The sequence below is a fragment of the Geotrypetes seraphini genome, chromosome 3 (assembly GCF_902459505.1).
Source record: "Geotrypetes seraphini chromosome 3, aGeoSer1.1, whole genome shotgun sequence".
Lineage (NCBI taxonomy): Eukaryota > Metazoa > Chordata > Amphibia > Gymnophiona > Dermophiidae > Geotrypetes > Geotrypetes seraphini.
The window spans coordinates 241,096,068-241,113,582 of NC_047086.1; the positions used below are offsets into that span (position 1 = coordinate 241,096,068).

Consider the following 17,515-nt stretch of genomic DNA (forward strand, 5'->3'; position numbering starts at 1 on the left):
CCTTGTCCCCCCCCTTCTTTCTTTTTTCCTTCTGGCTCCCTGCCCCCCCCCCCTTATTTCTTTCTTCCTTCCTGCCCTCCCCCATGCCACCGCCGCCGGGGAATAGGCTGCTGCTGCTGCTGGCACCATCGGGAACAGGCCGAGATCTCCACGGGGCCGACCAACTCTCGCTGCCAGACGTCAATTCTAACGTCGGAAAGGATGTTCCGGGCAGCCAGGCAGCGATTGGCTAGCCAGAACGTCCTCTCGACATCAGAATTGAGGTCGGGCGGCGAGAGAAGCAGGGAGATCAAAGAGCATGGTGCCGGCGGTGAGAAGGGAAGGGAAGCAGTTGGGCACCCCTGCTCTAGACGAGCCGCGAGCCGCACTCTAGGAAGAACAGTGGAGGGTGACCAGCTGTGCGGACTGCCCCCCCCCTTGGTACGCCACTGGAGCAGCAGTGTGTCTGGCCGGCTCATTCCATTCAAAGCCGCGGGTGGCTCCTTGCGAGATCCGCGCCTGCATCTGAAGCCTCTCTGATGTTGTGATGTCAGAGAGGCTTCCGATGCAGGAGCGAATAGCGCAAGGAGCCGCCAACCCGCGGCTTTGAACGGAACGAACCGGCCAGACCCGCTGCTGCTCCAAAAGGAAGGAATTATCCAGTCCAGACCGTGGGCCGCAAATAAAACTTGGAGAGCCACATGTGGCCTGTGGGCCGCGTGTTTGAGACCTCTGCTATAAGGGGAGTGTAATCAATTCAAAACTTTTATTTTTTTGGTCTCAATCTGCTGGCAGTGGGACATAATCCACTGGTCTGGCAAGACTCAACAAAAGGAAATTAACAGGTAAGTTTAAATTTTATTTTTGTTTACATGTTGGAGGATTTTGTTGCAAAAGTATTTAGTAGTCAAATAATAGTATTTGACAAATCGCTATACGTATTAATTTTAATCTGTGTACATGATTCTATAAAGGAAGGCTTGTGCTATAATTTTTCGTTGTATCTATCTTGGTATCGCAGGTTCCTGCAGCAGAGTTTAAGGAATAAAAATTTGCAGATGAATGATTATAAAATTGCCTTGCTATGTAATGCATATTCCACCAATTCTGAATGCTTCACACTGCCTATGGGAGTTCTGGTAGAAACTATATATGGAAATGGAAATGCAAGGACACATCTACCAGGAACCAATTGTATAGCTTCAGGATCTACTACTCCTCTGCCAATGAACCTCTTGGATTCCCTCACAGTTCATGCCAAGATGAGGTATGATACTTGATTTTTCCATTTGAGCATTGCCTTCAGCAAGCCATTTAAAAAGCAAGACAAGTCTCAAAGAGAACTATCCCATATTTGGTATTTTAAAAATACATAATTGCATGGAAAGGTTTAGCCATCCCTTGTCAAATTCTATGAGTCAGTGAATCCCTAAGTGAACAGAAATTGACTCATTCTCTACATAATTCAAAGTTAAACTTGACTGTGTCAATACTTAAATTCTGTGGTCAGTGTTTGTTGTAAATTATTCTTGGATAATCAGCATTGCTATCTGTATAGCACATAATGCTAAATATCAGGTAGAGCAACAGTATTTTAACCACTATCTAACTTTATCTGATTAGTTATCCAGTTAACAGGCTGAATATTGTCACTAACTTGGTAATTCTGGAGACTGCCACAGTGCTATCCAGATTGCATTGGGGCTGGTCTAATACTTTTCAGCAGCATAATCTGGATAATGCATTTGAAAATCACTGACTGGCCATATTCAATAGCAGATGCTACTACCCAAGTACCGTATTTTCACGCAGATAACGCGCACCCGTGTAAAACGCGCACACGGGTATAGCGCGCAGAAACCACGATTTTATGTACAAAAACTTTTGTATACCGCGCTCACGGGTATACCGCGCATGCAGTCTGACTGTCCTTTCGCCCGCCCCGACTCTCCTCTGGCCACCCCGACTCTTCTTTCGCCCTCCCCAACTCTCCGTGTGCTGTCCCGACTATCCGTTCACCCTCCCTGACTTTCCGTGCACTGCCCCGCCTCTCCGTGCGCTGTCCCGACTCTCCGTTCACCCGCCCTGACTTTCCGTGCACTGCCCCGACTCTCCGTCCCAGGTGGGACCTAAGGCTCCAGGGCCTATTCTGATTGGCCCACGCGCCTTAGGCCCCACCAGTAGGCGGAGCTTTGGGACGGATGGGCCAATCCGGCCTCATTCCGTCGTTGGCTGCCTGCCGGACAGGCGGGTTTGGCTCCCGTCTGTCCGGCCAACTACCAAAGGTATGGGGAAGGGGGGTGGGGGTGTCGTGGGGGTCGGCCAGGGGGGTCGCGGGTTGGCTGGGGGGGCGGTCGGAGGTTCTTGGGGGGGGGCGGTCGTTGGAGGGAAGGGGGTTTGCGTCGAGGGCAGGAGGGCCTGGGATCCCTCCTGCCCGTAATGTAGTGCGGGGTGGGGGTAGGGGGTCGCCATGGCCAGGAGGGTTTGGGCTCCCTCCTGGCCCGATATTGTCGGAGAGTTGGGGAGTCGGCCGGGCAAGAGGGCTTGGGCTCCCTCTTGCTCCGATCGTGGATGCGGGTGCGGGTGGGAGCGCGTGCGAGCGGTCGTTCGGGGTGGGGGTGCGAGCGGTCCTGCTGGGGGGGGTGAATCGGGCGTCGGGCGGGGTGGGAACTATGTAAAAAATTTTTGTATACCGCGCTCACGCGTATAACGCGTATGCGCAGTAGGTAAAAATGCGTATAACGCGCACGTTATATGCGTGAAAATACGGTAAGTGCTTTTGAATATTGATCCATATGTGTTTAACTTTGTACCATGCAAATGCTGCTTCAGTTTTGCTCAGTTAAGGATTTATTAAAATACAGTTTTGACCAGGGGAGCCTAAGGGGAGGGGGGCGTTATCAACGTGGGTTACTGTTAAGGTGGGTTAAGCACAGTTGTCTCATGTAAAATGATAACCCTCTCCTCAAATATTTGTATGTATCAGTCTTATCATATGGTAAAATGTAGTTGTTTAATTTTTTCAGTTTAGATTAATTTTTGATATCTTATTTACCTAGTTTTTTTAATTGTTATAATATTGTTTTGTTTTAAAAATTTTTTTATTAATTATAACTTTTTTCACAAGAATAACAACTTGTTTAAGGAAATACAGAGCCATAATCCAACATGGTAAATAAATCTAAGTACAAACTAAGAAGTAATAACACTCTTATGGAAATAGCTCTTTCTTAGACCACAAACAGAAACAAAGGAGGAATCAAAATTACCGAGAGATAAGTTACAGAAAACTATTTAGGAAAAGACTTAATACATCAAACCCCCCAGTTACTAATTATTTGAGCCAGACATTCCATCTCTGATAAACCCCTTGAGGTCCAAAAAAGATCTTAGCTCATCGGACGCATAAAAAATATATTTAAAACCCACATATTTAATAATATACTTTGCAGGGGTAGGTTAACATAAAGGCAGCACCCAATTTCTTTGTCTTATCTCTTATTACAAGAAATAACTTGCACCTTTCTTGGGTTAATTTTATTATGTCATGATATAGCCAAATTTTTTGACCACAAAATTGTGAAACAGATCTTTTGAAAAATAATCTCATTATAGAATTAAGATCTTGTTCAAATATAAAGTTAACAATCGGTGTAGCTCTCTCTTTAATATCAGAATACAAGCTTTCTAAAACTGCCATTAAGTTTTGTAAATCTGTGTCAACAGGTAAACTATCTGATACAGGTAATCCAATTGCAGGTAATTCATTTGTCTCAAAGTTTTTCCTTGAGGCACGCAAATAGAACAATTTATTTATTGTTAGTATCTGGTCAGCCGGAAACATCAAATTTTCTATAAGAAATTTTTTAAAGAGCTCAATTGGCGGCATAGGAATTTTTGGAAAGTTCAATACTGTCAAATTCAGGCGACGATTATGATTTTCAATCATCTCAATCTTTCTTGAGGTTAAAAATTAATAATTATAGCAATAGAGTTTTTCAAAGAGACATTCTCGGATTCAATTGTTTCAAAACACTCCTGTTTCACCTTTTCAACATTTAAAGAAAAAGAGTCCACTTTATCAGAATAAGTTTTATCCACTTTTTCATCTATTCTCCTTATGGCCTCCAATAGCGTTTCCAGAATTACCACAGGATGTTTAGCTGAAGTTCCCAAACCCTCAGCGTTCTTCCATCCCTGCGCTCCAGCCTGGAGTGTAGTTTCACCCATTACCTTCTCTAGTGTCACTCCTCCCTCCTCTCCAGAGAAGGAATCACTACTCTGCTCGCCCGCTGAACAGAGCTGTGCAGAGATCATTGGCGGCGACAATGATGTCTGGAACTCCAAAGACAGGTGCTCCCTCACTCCGAGTCTGTGCAGAAGTCTGCTGTTGTTGGGATGACTGAGGGTTGGCTGTTGTCTGTGATTCAAAAAAGCGCTGCTTTGTCGTCTGTACCAGTGAGGAGGTGAGATGCAAAGATTGCAGCTCTCTCATTCTTTTAGTATGGGGCATACATCAAGAAAAAACGCAAACAGCGTCTCAGCAGTGTTTCAAAGTAGAAACTTTAGAAGAAAAAATTAGACAATCAGATCGCAGCCGCTAGACATCCGCCATCTTAATTCCTCCTCTGCCTATAGGTTTCAGGGTTTTATTGCTCCAAGAGAAAAAAAAACAGAAAAACATTCATCAATTCATAAGTTTTCTCACCATAGTCCTCCTAAGTCCTCCCAAAGGGAAGCCCCACTGGCTTGGTTTTTTTCACCTCCCTCCCCTGAGTGACATCACTCATGGGGGCGTGGCTAAGATCATCCAGGCCAGCAGTGCAGCAAGAGCTTCCCTCCAAAGTTCTCCCAGGGCAAATACAGAGGAACAATTAGAGCAGAAAACTGTTCTCAAGCAGCAATTCTCCCAAAGAAACCTCTCATTTTATCTTTTTTTTGTATTTTAGATATGAGTGTTTTATAAATTATAAAATTTCATTAATATGTGTTAAAATTGGCTTTCTATGTGTAATATGCAGTTTATTAAAAGTTTGTATAGCAGATGTTAATGGTACCGCTAATTCATTGGTTGTAATTACTTTATATTGACTGTGATGTCAGAAATAACATATTGAAGTAAGGTTAATGATTCAGACATAGAAATGACTAGATCTATGATGCATTTGTATAACAAAAAGTAAGAATGGATGACAGTTTATTTGTTCTAACTCTTTTGAAACTTGTTTGCCTTTCTAGCCTTATTCACAGTATTGCCACTCGGGTGATAAAACTGGCCCATGCCAAATCAAGTTTAGCCCTGGCCCCAGCCCTTGTGGAAACGTATAGTCGCTTATTGGTTTATATGGAAATAGAATCTTTGGGCATCAAAGGCTTTATCAGTAAGGAAACCATCTTCTATATGGCATTCTGATTTCTTGCCTATTAGAGTAATGCATTGTACTGGGCTCTTATGATTTTTGTCTATTTTTTTTATTTCACTGGAAAATTACTAGAAGTTACTATATATACACATTTATACAAATTTTAAGCTAAAAAAAAAAAAATAATAATAAAGTGATGGATGAAGTTGGATTCAAATGGCTCTGGATGACTTGTTCTTTGGATGTGTATATTTTTTATGTTTGGGGATTTTCTTTCCTATTAATTCTTCAATCTGTTTATATTGAACAATGTTTCTCAAGTCTGTCCTGGAGAATCCCCTTGCCAGTCAGGTTTTCAGTATAGCCCCAATGAATGTGCATGAAAGAGATTTGCATGAAATGGAGGCAGCATATGCAAATCAAGAACGAGAAAATGAATATTGATTATTTTTGCTGCTGATACATTTGTTGATTTTAAATACAAACTAGAGAATGACACGGGGGAAAAATTTATCTCTGTCTCCACCCCGTGCCCGCGAGCTTGGTCCCTGCCCCATCCCCGTGAGCTTGGTTCCTGTCCCGTCCCCGCAAGCCATCTGATCCCATCTGCACAAACCATCTCCCTTCTGTGTTTCTATTTTCCCCATTTCTAATATCTCCCCTCTGTATCTGTATACTCCCTCCTGTGTCTGGCATTGCCCCCCCCATGTCCATATACCATGCCCATGTATCTTCCCTTTATGCCTTTGTCCCTATGCCCCCATGCACATAATTTCCCCTCTGTTTCTATTACCTTCCAGTCTCCAGATTTCCCCTCTCTTCCTCTTCCACACCAGTGTCTTTCCTCTCCAACCCCATCTAGCTTCTTTCCCTCTTTCTACCCCTTCCGCTTCCCACATCTGGCTCACCTGCCTGTCCTCCCCTTTCTCTTTTCTGCTGTGGGTTTAATATTTATCTCCCTCTTCATCCCCTTGGCCCAGCATTTCATTCCCTTTCACTCCCTCCTTCCTACTGTGAGAGAACACACGCTCTCGCGGATTGCACGGTCCAACAGCCCCCTCCCGCCCGATCGCCACGTTCCGCCATCTCCCTTCCTCACCTTATGTGGCGAATTTAATTGTTCTCCCAGTGGCACGCTTTCAACAAGTCGCGCGCGGCTGTTTCAGTTAAATGTTCTTCTCTGACGCAACTTCCTGTTTCCGGTTGTGTCAGAGAAGATTCAACTGAAGCAGCCATGCCTGCGCATGACTTGTTGAAAGCGTGCCGCTGGGAGAAGAACAATTAAATTCAGCACTTAAGGTGAGGGAGGATGGGCGATGGCAGGACATGGCAGTCGGGCGGGAGGGGGATCCTGGACCGCACGATCTGTGACCGCACGTGTTAAGAACTTAAGAATTGCTGCTGCTGGGTCAGACCAGTGGTCCATCGTGCCCAGCAGTCCACTCCCGCAATGGCCCCTAGATCAAAGACCAGTGCCCTAACTGAGACCAGCCCTACCTGCGTACGTTCCTTTCACTGTGGAGACAAGACCATTCACCGCGATGACTACTATTTTTTGCTCCCCATTTCGGCGGGTATGAGCCACCGTGTCATTCTCTAATACAAACTACAGTGACTGCTGCTCTTTTTGATACGGGTCAACATTGAGAGGAAGTTTACATTTGATCCTTTTATTGGGGTGATTGAAACTGTGGGTGGGTTCTATTCATGTACGGAATGAATGTCTATTATGTTAAGTATTTTAGAGATTATAATTGTGTAGAGTTATTTGAATTAGTTGAATTATTAATTAATAAATATTTATTTAAATTTTGAATATGTAGCTTTCTAAATGATTTGTTATGCATATTCATTGGGGATATCCTGAAAACCTGTCTGGCAAGGGAGTACTCTAGAACTGACTTAGGAAACACTGGATTAGAACATAATAGCTATACTGGGGCAGACCAGTGGTCCATCTAGCCTAGTATCCTGCTTCTAACAGTGGCCAATCCAAGTCACAAGTAAGTGACAGAATTCTATACAGTGGCAAAATTCCAGTGCAGGAGGGACAGGAGTCCTAACTACTGGGTTCTTTCCGTTTACCCATGAAGATTGCAGAAGGTATCATCTACGTTTTTCAACTTCGCCTCCTTTTGTCACTGGGCAGTGTCCCATCTCCTCAGTTTTTCCTTCTGCAAGCGAGGTGAGAAGATGTCTTTTTTTCGCTCTGCATCTGTTTTATTATTTTGGGGTCTTTTATCAGATTTTGAGGCTTCCTGATGCTACAGAGGTTCACAGAGATCCTGGGACAGCTCTGCCTGGGAGAAGATACAATCTCTGGTTCAGAAGATTGTAGTCAGGGGAACAACCCTAAGGGCACTTGCCTGACCAGGGGGGCAGCCCTTTAGGGCACCTGCCTGGCCAGCCTGCAATAACTTTGGGATGACTCGTGGAAGGTTCCCCTGGAAGTGCAGCTCGCCCTGAAATTTTTCAGGCATAGTAGCCCTGTGTTGGTCCAGAGGACTGTAACAAATGCTGGCTGCATCCATCCTCCAAAACTAGTGGAGTCGAGGGTTCCAGTATAAAAGGCAGCCTGACGAGACAAGCCCCCGGGGAATTTCAGGCTTATGTGATACAGAAATCTTCTCCATGTTCCAGCTGCAGTGAGAGCTGATTCAAGCAGGATGATAAAGGGGATGGAACTCCTTTTGTATAAGGAAAGATTAAAAAGGTTAGGGCTCTTCAGCTTGGAAAAGAGACGGCTGAAAGGCGATATGTAGAGAATGACATGGGGAAAAAATTTGTCCCCGTCCCTGCAACCACTGTCCCCGCCCCATACCCGCAGCATCTATACAAGCCTCAGTACTGCAATATTTAGCTTATTCCTTCCTTATAAATCAAAATTCTGGCTGCTGTACTAGAGAAATAGATGTTCAGCTGGCAGGGCTTTATTTATAAGTTTTTATTAACACAAGTAATATACTACTTTATCCTAAAACAAAAAAAAAATACCTTCCATCCACTGTCTGTCTTCTCTCTGCATCTTACATTTGCTCTGTTACTGTGCCTCTCCCTTCACCCCCCCCCCCAATTGGTCTGGCACCCATCTTCTTCCCTCCTCCCTATGCTCCCCCATAGTCTGACATCTCTGTTTTCTTCCCTTCCAGTGTCTTCTCCCCACTCTCTCTTCCCCATTTCCCTTCAGCGTCTTTTCCCCACTCTGTGTTCTCCATTTCCCTTCAGCGTCTTCTCCCCACTCTCTGTTCCCCATTTCCCTTCAGCGTCTTCTCCCCATTCTGTCAATCCCATGTCCCTTCAGCATCTTCTCCCCACTCTGTCTTTCCCATGTCCCTTTAGCGTCTTCTCCCCACTCTGTCTTCCCCATGTCCCTTCAGTGTTTGTTCCTCTCCACCCTTCCCTCTCGCTATCTCACTGCCCTTCGGCACCCCTCGCGCGGCCCCCCTCCCTCCTTCCTTCCTATCTACCCGAATCTATCTATCTCCCTCCCTCCTCTTTACCTACGCGGCGCGTTTTTTGAGTAACTTCTTCAAAGCCGTCGGAGCCTGCAAACAGTAGCGTGCCTGTGTGGGCGGACCTTCTCTTCTGACGCAACCGGAAGTTGCGTCAGAGGAGAAGCTTCTGTCCACACACGCATGCTTTGTGAAGAAGTTACTCAAAACTCACTGTGAAGGTAAGGGGGAGGGAGATAGATAGATTTGGGTAGGAAGGAGGGAGGGGGCCATGCGCGATTAGTGACCGCGCGTGTTCCTTCCCTTAACTGCAGGGACAAGACTATTCACCCGCAGTGAGTACTTTTTCCTCCCATACCATTTTAGCACACTACCTGCGGGTAACAGCCACCGTGTCATTCTCTAGTAATATGATTGAAATCTACAAATTCCTGAGTGGGGTAGAACAGGTACAAGTGGATCGATTTTTCACTCCATCAAAAATTACAAAGACTAAGGGACACTCGATGAAGTTACAGGGAAATACTTTTAAAACCAATAGGAGAAAATATTTTTTCACTCAGAGAATAGCTAAGCTCTGGAACGCATTGCCAGAGGTTGTGGTGAGAGCGGATAGCATAGCTGGTTTTAAGAAAGGTTTGGACAATTTCCTGGAGGAAAAGTCCATAATCTGTTATTGAAAAAGACATGGGGGAAGCCGTTGCTTGCCCTGGATCTGTAGCATGGAATGTTGCTACTCTTTGGGATTTGCCCAGGTAATAGTGACCTGGATTGACCATCTTGAGATCGGGCTACTGGGCATGATGGTCTGATCCAGTAAGGCTATTCTTATGTTCTTGAGTATGAAGATTGTTTTCACCTGTCAAAGAAGTACAATATGCAATGCGATAGTTCACTATGTCAAAGTACTTGGGAGAGCCTATAACAGCTGTACAAATGTTAGTACTGGTTGCACACAGGTAGATGGCATATTTGGTTCCACCTTTTGTAGAGTTTCATGCTGTTTAATTACCTATCTTTGTTACAAAGCAGAAAAGACTTGATTTGGTCAGGGAGTTCCCCATGCCCTCCATGCTATTTCTCCTCTTTTAGGGGTGGTCAACTGCTTTGATATGAACTGAGGAAATTAGGCACTGCCCAGTGACACAAGGAGGTAGAGTTGAAAAATGTAGTTGATGCCTTCTGCAATCCTTGCAGGTAAATGTAAAGAACCCATTAGTCAGGACTCCTGTCCCTTGTCAGCATAGCTATTGCTAGCAATCAGCATTTTTGGTTGCCCTAACCAATGTCAGCAAAGGCCTATGGGAAATTATATCAATCTGACTCTGGGATGAGGATGCAGATAGACCCTAAGTGCTCATGCACAGAATTCACATACAGAAAGCTTCCAGGCAGACTGTTTCAAACAACCCTAATTAAATCATGCTTAAAAGGTAATAAACGAACTTGCAGCTAAGAAGAGGTGCTAAGAAGATGTGTTAATGTCTCATGCTTAGGATGCACAATATAAATTGAAACAAATGTAATGGAAAAATCAATTTAAGTGACCAAATAAAGTAATATTAACAAAAAATATGTAGGAGCACTTAGTTATATAATGTGTATTTATAAACAAGGGAAAAAAGACCTCAAAATACCCCATAAATGTGATCAATGAAGCCACAAAGTTTTTGGGGTGGGTATCATCACTGTGACCAGTGATGATACCCACCCCAAAAACTTTGTGGCTTCATTGATCACATTTATGGGGTATTTTGAGGTCTTTTTTCCCTTGTTTATAAATACACATTATATAACTAAGTGCTCCTACATATTTTTTGTTAATCATGCTTAGGATGGACAGCTTAAGATATACAATGGATCCAGGTGGTCAGTGAAACTAACTATTGTTTCAAACAGTTTACAAATTCTAAACAGAAAGATACTGGGAAATACAATAGTTTCTATATTTAGAATAAGATTCTAAGCTATAAAAGGTTCACCCCCCCGGTTCTTGCTCTGTTTCTCTATCTCTTACTCTCTATCTCTGGAACTTTGCTCTCTGCTTAATTGTAATGCTTATGAATATTGCTTTTCTGTAAGCCTATTTCTTTCTATATTATATCCTTTATGCAATCACATCTGGTTGTGCTTCTCATTTGATTCTACTCCTGGTGAATCTTCTGTGAGGGTATTGAACTCGGGACCTGGCGTTTGTAAGGGCGCCTCACATAACCCCTCCATCCTCACATTGTGTTGGGGCGCGACCATTCTTACATTTGGGGGGCTTGACCTTACATTTCTCCTTACAGGAAAGAATTAGATATAGATTGAGCACACTGGGCTAGATAGGGAAAGATGCTTGAAGTACCTGTATAACTACAAAAAGGCAGTATACAAGTCCCAAGTTTGAGGTAAGTACCTAATCTCTTCCATGCTACCAATACCATACTTTCCCCATTTCTTTTTCAATAGCAGACTATGAACTTGTTCCAAAATACACCACTTGCTGACAAACCAAATCTTTTCTAGCCGATTGTGAGCAAATCTCATATTTATATTTAGCCTTCAACAGGGCATTCAAAGTATCTTGTTCCTATTTTAAAGCCAATTGTGATTCTAAAGCAGTAATAATTTGTTCTAGATTGGAAAGCTCTAATCTAAGTAATTTCCTAACATGCGCCGAATATGAAATGATCTTCCCTCTTATATTTGCCTTAAACGCATCCCATAGTTTCCATCAATTAACTGATATTCTATCCAAATTCCAGCATGATCCGACAAAATGATAGGATCTAGGTTGGCTTTTGTAACCTGTTGAATTAAATGATCAGAAACAAAAAAATAATCAGTTCTTGAAAATGATTTATGAACTTGGGAAAAAAATATAAATTCTCGAGCATTAAAATGAAAAATCTGCCATATATCTTTTAATCCACATGTATGCATCAGATTATCCAGACATAATGATTTTAATTGTCTTTTACAACATTGAAGTCTCCAGCTACGATTAGACGTAGCCAGTGACAATTGTTTGTTGGAGCTTTTTAAAGAATTCTGCCTGATTTGTATTAGGAGCATAAATATTAAAAAGCGTCAGGGTATCACTTCCTGAAGTCATATTAAAAAGGAGCCATCTACCCATTGGATCAGCCAGAAATTTATCAAATTTAGCTGAAATCTTCTTTTTAATCAGGATTGCCACACCCGCCATTTTCCCTATTGCTGGTACAAAAAACAATGTTCTATCCAACCCCCTTCTAATTTGTCTGCCTCCATTGCTGATAGATGGGTCTCTTGTATAAAATAAATGTCTGCTTGTTGCTTTTTCGGAAAGTTAAGAATCTTTTTCTTCTTGATGGGGTGATTGAGTCCATTAACATTCAATGAATAAAATTTTTAAACCATTTAATTTGATTAAAAGATATTAAAGAATAAACCACTAATTTCCTTTGACCAAATTTAAAAATAGACTTTCCACACATGTCCCAGACCCTAAACTCAAAATCCCCCATTCCCTCTCCTACCCCCTCCCTGTAAATAATATGAAATCCTGTATACAAATATATAGACTAGGTAATCACCGTCTTCCCCCAAGCACCATAATTTATCCCAAATTAACACTATGCTCTAATAAATAGTAATGAGATAAAATGTGAAACCCCAACAACTTACAATTACCATACAATATGATTTAAAATAAATTATTAATTCATTTAGGTATGTGATAAACATATGCATCATAACTTATCAGTGAACATTTCAATCTAAAGAATAAGACAGATAGTACATTCTAAGACAAGAAAATTTTCATGAAATTAGCAAAATATAATAAATTCATTTGTGAACATTACCCTATTGAGAATATCGAAAATCATGACATTCTATTAATTAATATCAGCAAGTACCCAGAATTTTCAAATAATTAAGTAGAACAATTATGTAAATCAAAATAAAACCCCATAAACAATCTACTATTAGTTGCCATTAGCAGGTAGCATTAACTAAATAACTCACCAAATGGAAGCTGTAATAAATCAATAATACCATTATAATGGCTCCCAAAATCTTAACCATAAAATCTTAAGAAAATTAGATAAAAGAAGAATACAAAATCAATAGAGAAAATAAAAACAAAATAAAATCTAGAGTTAAAATGAATACATTTAGTTCTTCTAATAAACTAAAACTCAAACTTCCCTGCATAACTGTCTATTAATGTGAACAAGAATATAACCAAATTCATAGAGAACACTATTCCTTCAATTGAATAACAAGACAATTTAAAAATTTATAAACAACTTATCAGCATCAATTAATTATATAACCATATAGAAACTTTAAAAATCAATAAACCCTATTAATCATATAATAGTATTAATAAAAATCAATAAAATAATAACAAAATCATTGAGTTCCAAGAAATTATTTCCCCTTTGTTTCAGACAGATAATGGAGATAAGGTTGTGCCACATGGCCCTGGCAGTGAAAACTGAAGCTGGTGTTGGCAGGGATAGTTTCCATGTTAAATTCTGCCATTGGCACTCCAATAGCTACCTAAGGAGCAAACATGGCAACAGGATAAACCACTGAAGAGGTTTCAACCAGCAAGCACAGGTCACATATATCAAGTTCCTCCTAAACTTCAGTAACACACAACATGAGAACAGAGGAGGCCAGTGCAGTTCTTTTAATGACAGCAAGGAAGCTTTTCAGCTGGGATAATTGCATCTTCTACTGCAATTTCTGGAGCACCATTTCCCACCAAAGCAGGACAGATGGGACTATTATAATTATCATCCACACTCCCATTTTTGGTGCAGGTTCCTGAAGAGAGTAAAAGAAGTGTCACTGAAAGATTCAAAACCTCTTACTCTGGCCACTGTTAGAAACTAACTGTGCAGGAGGAGCAGGTTGGATTTGCAGATGAGGTTAATGACTAGGGCCAGGAGAGGACCGTGGAGTCAAGACAGAGCCCACGGGAGCCTTCACTGGACACTGCACGCTCACAGAAGCCGCTGCTTTGAGAAAGTTCTTTATCAAATTCTCCGCCGGTGGAAAAGGAGTGCAGCACTAATCCAGTGTCAGGGATCTTCCTCCCTGAGCCTGCCAAATCTGCCAACTTTTCTTTAAATGCGGCTTCAGCGGCAAAGTGCTTCCCTCCCCTTGCGGAACCGAGAGAGAGCCTTGGAGGGAGAGAGCAAGCGGCATACTATTCTGTCTGGCAGTCTTCGCCGAAACCGACATGGCAAGCAGGAAGTAGCATCCGGGCAAGCAGAATGATCTCATATCCACTTATGTTGATAAGTTCACAAAATTATATCATCTGACCTTGTGAAGACAGCTGCCGGATGCCATTTGCGAACTGATCCAGAATGGACGCCGGGTTCAGCCAGTGGGGCCGGTCAATCAGTGCTAGGGAAGCTGAACATAACTGTGGCAGCACAAAGAGGCAAATCTTGCTTGACAGCCCTTCAGCAATATCACTTATAAAAATGTTCTAGAAGTAGGGAGATCCTGGATTCTGTACAAGGAGAACTGTTCCAGCATTTGGTAATGGAACCCACACGGGATGGGTCATACTGGACTTAGTGTTTCTGATGTTACAGTGGGTGATCATCTGGCATCCAGTGATCACTGCATGGTACAGTTTAATATTAAGATGGGTATAGAGAGGGCTCGTTCAAAAGCAAAGTTTCTAGACTTTAAAAAAACTAACTTAGTTTGGATTGGGGATTACGTCAATGAATTGTCTGGGTGGGAATGTCTGGAAGGAGTAGAAATGTGGTGGGCAAAACTGAAAGGAGCAATTGTAAGGGCGACAAACCCAAGAGACTGCAAAAATCCAAGGCTACGAGGGAACGGTACAGTTTAGGGGGTGAAAAATGTATGTGCACGACGGAAGAGCAGGACTTGTGTGTGATTGTTTGTATGTGATGATCTTAAGGTGGCCAAACAGGTTGAAAAGGTGATGGCGATAGCTAGAAGGATGCTAGGTTGCATAGGGAGAGGTATGGCCAGTAGGAAAAAGGAGGTATTGATGCTTCTGTATAAGACTCTAGTAAGACCTCATTTAGAATATTGTGTACAATTCTGGAGGCCGCTCCTTCAAAAAGATATAAAAAGGATGGAGTCGGTCCAGAGGAAGGCTACTAAAATGATGTGTGGTCTTCATGATAAGGTGTATGTGGACAAAGATCTCAATCTGTACACTTTGGAGGAAAGGCAGGAAAGGGAAGATATAATAGAAACGTTTTTTCTTCCATTTGTATCTTTGCTTTTCTGACTTCTCAACCATCTTCTTTTAATTTTTCCAGATATTTTTGCCTGTCTTCCTCTTTCTGCGTTCTTTTATATTTTTTGAAAACTAACTTCTTATTCCTTACCTTCTCAGCTACTACCTTTGAGAGCCAAAGCCGCCTTCTTTTCCTCTTTACTTTACTTGCCTCACAAAAAGATTTGTCGCCCTTACAATAACTCCTTTCAGTTTTGCCCTCTGCATTTGTACTCCTTCCAGACATTCCCATCCAGCTAAGACCCTGAGCTGTCCGAGAGACTGTGTTCTTATATTATCCTAGCTTGCAAACCAAACCCAGTCACATGGTGGTAGTGATTAAAATGAAATCATATCTACATTTTCTTACATATTGGCCTATAGAGATATGCTATACATCATGAGCCCTGCTGAAGCTTAAAATTTAACACCTATCTCAGGCTAAATGAGTTAAAGTGAAAGATTTGGTTAGTGCCAAGGAGAATTCATTTCTCCTACCCTCTGCCAATGTATTCCTTCCCACTCAGAGCCCTCCCCCCCTTATCAGAAGCAGCCTATCTTCTCACCATTTATTGACAGATAAATCATAAGAGTCCTCCTGCTACTTGTATCAATGGACTCGACTGAATGAAACAAGTGATGAAATACTGTTGGCCTCAGTCATGGGTCCCTATTGTTAGGGAACATCAGAGACCTCCAGAATTCTCAAAGGAATACCAAGAGGGTGATCAAAAATATTCTTGGCATTGGGTAAGTAGGAGATTGCCTCAACCCTCTCCTTCTAGTGCAGACCCTGACTTCCACTATCCTATCGATAGGGTGACCAGAAGAATGGAATCTCTTGTGTCAACTAATCTTTACACTTGAGAGCGGTGAGCACAAGAGGTTTTGCCATCCTGTGTTTGTACATTATCTTTGAGAGTTTGTGTGCATTCTACTAGTGTGTGTGCTATAGGGATTGGTATTTTTTACAGATTAGTGCAAAATTTAATGTATTACCTATTAAGTAGATTTTAGCATGCATGTTAAATTTTTTGTGCCCTACACGCACACAAGAAAATTAGCACAAGTTCTAGTGCATAGGCTCCTGTGCAATGTTTGTTCCAGATATACTCACAAACATATATTCCAGTACCAAACATGTCTTCCTAATTATGGCATCTTCTCTAGCCAATGTTCGTTACTATGTTATGTTATAATACTTGGTTTCCCTGTTACTGTGTTTTGGGAGCTCCTACTTTACAAATCTGTGTAGTGTTCTTTAAGTAACAAGTAAACTAAAACAAATTTATATTTCACGTTTGGTTAAACAAAATACCCAAGAAGAAAGAATGAGAGCAAAACTAATCTTGCAGGAAATGGAGAGAATTAACAGCAGCTGCCGGAGAGTTTGGAGAAGGGAACTGGAACAGTTGGGGGAGGATTTATACTTAACAGAGGTTCTAACAGTAGCACAGGACATTTTTAGTTTGTAATAAAAAGTAGGACTGCAAAAAAAAAAAAAAAAAAATAGGACTACACTTTGCAGCTTCATGCACTCTAGTTCTTTTTCAAATTCATAGGTTCATTTATTGAGATATGAGAGATGGGTTTGTTTGGCCCCTCCAACCAAAAACATGTTCTACTGCCCTTACATTGAGGCATAAACATTCAAAGACTTGATCTTCAAACGCTCATGCCTCAATAAATTGGTTAGTCAATGGTGGCACCATCCTTTTGGTAATTTTTGCCACCCCATACAAACATGGGTACTTCTCTGGAAGTTTTCATTCACTTTTGTAGAATAATAGTGTTTTCTGTCCTTCAGGCCAGCTCTTGCCCACGGTTTTCAAATCTCATGCTTGGGGCATCCTACATACTTTGTTGGAAATGTTCAGCTACCGCATGCACCATATTCAGCCTCATTACAGGGTGCAGCTGCTGAGCCATCTTCATTCTCTGGCTGGTGTTCCACAAACCAATCAGAATCAGCTTCATCTGTGGTGAGTATCTGAAACTATCCATCCACTCCCATTGCCTACTGTACCCAATTGTACACTGCTTTGATAGCTTTTAAGCTTGCAGGCAGTTTTATAAGAAATTAAATTTAAAAAAGATAGAGATGGAATGGTGACTGCTAGAACTCTGCTATTCAATATAGAAGCCATTAGCAATGGATTCTTATTAGTCTTAACTGAATATTGTTGGGGGCGGGAGGGGGGGAAGGCAACTCATGGCTGCCTGGTAGATCAGCAGCAGTGCAATGCACCACCATGTGAAAAACCTATGTTCATTTATCTGGTCAAATAGTCATTGGGTTGGCCAGGATTGTAGATACTACAGAAGCAGTGATCACAAGTCCTGGGGTAAGAGAGCTCCAGGTATTGCTCAATGGCAAGAACTATGGCTGGGTCCATGATTGCAGGGTGCATGACCTGGAAAACGTTGCTGTGACAACTGAGAGGATTTCAATAAAGGAAAAAAATTCC

At 42.0% G+C, this 17,515-nt stretch overlaps 1 protein-coding gene across 2 annotated transcripts in view; it reads left to right on the forward strand.

Annotated features, from left to right (window-relative positions):
• MED23 (mediator complex subunit 23) overlaps positions 1-17,515 on the forward strand; it is a 254,975-nt gene that overhangs the window by 122,473 nt on the left and 114,987 nt on the right. For both annotated transcript variants that reach the window (XM_033937086.1, XM_033937087.1), the window contains 3 exons: positions 1,001-1,246; positions 5,218-5,360; positions 16,855-17,029. In XM_033937086.1, coding sequence (XP_033792977.1) covers positions 1,001-1,246; positions 5,218-5,360; positions 16,855-17,029 — 564 coding nt within the window. The remainder of the gene's footprint in view (positions 1-1,000; positions 1,247-5,217; positions 5,361-16,854; positions 17,030-17,515) is intronic.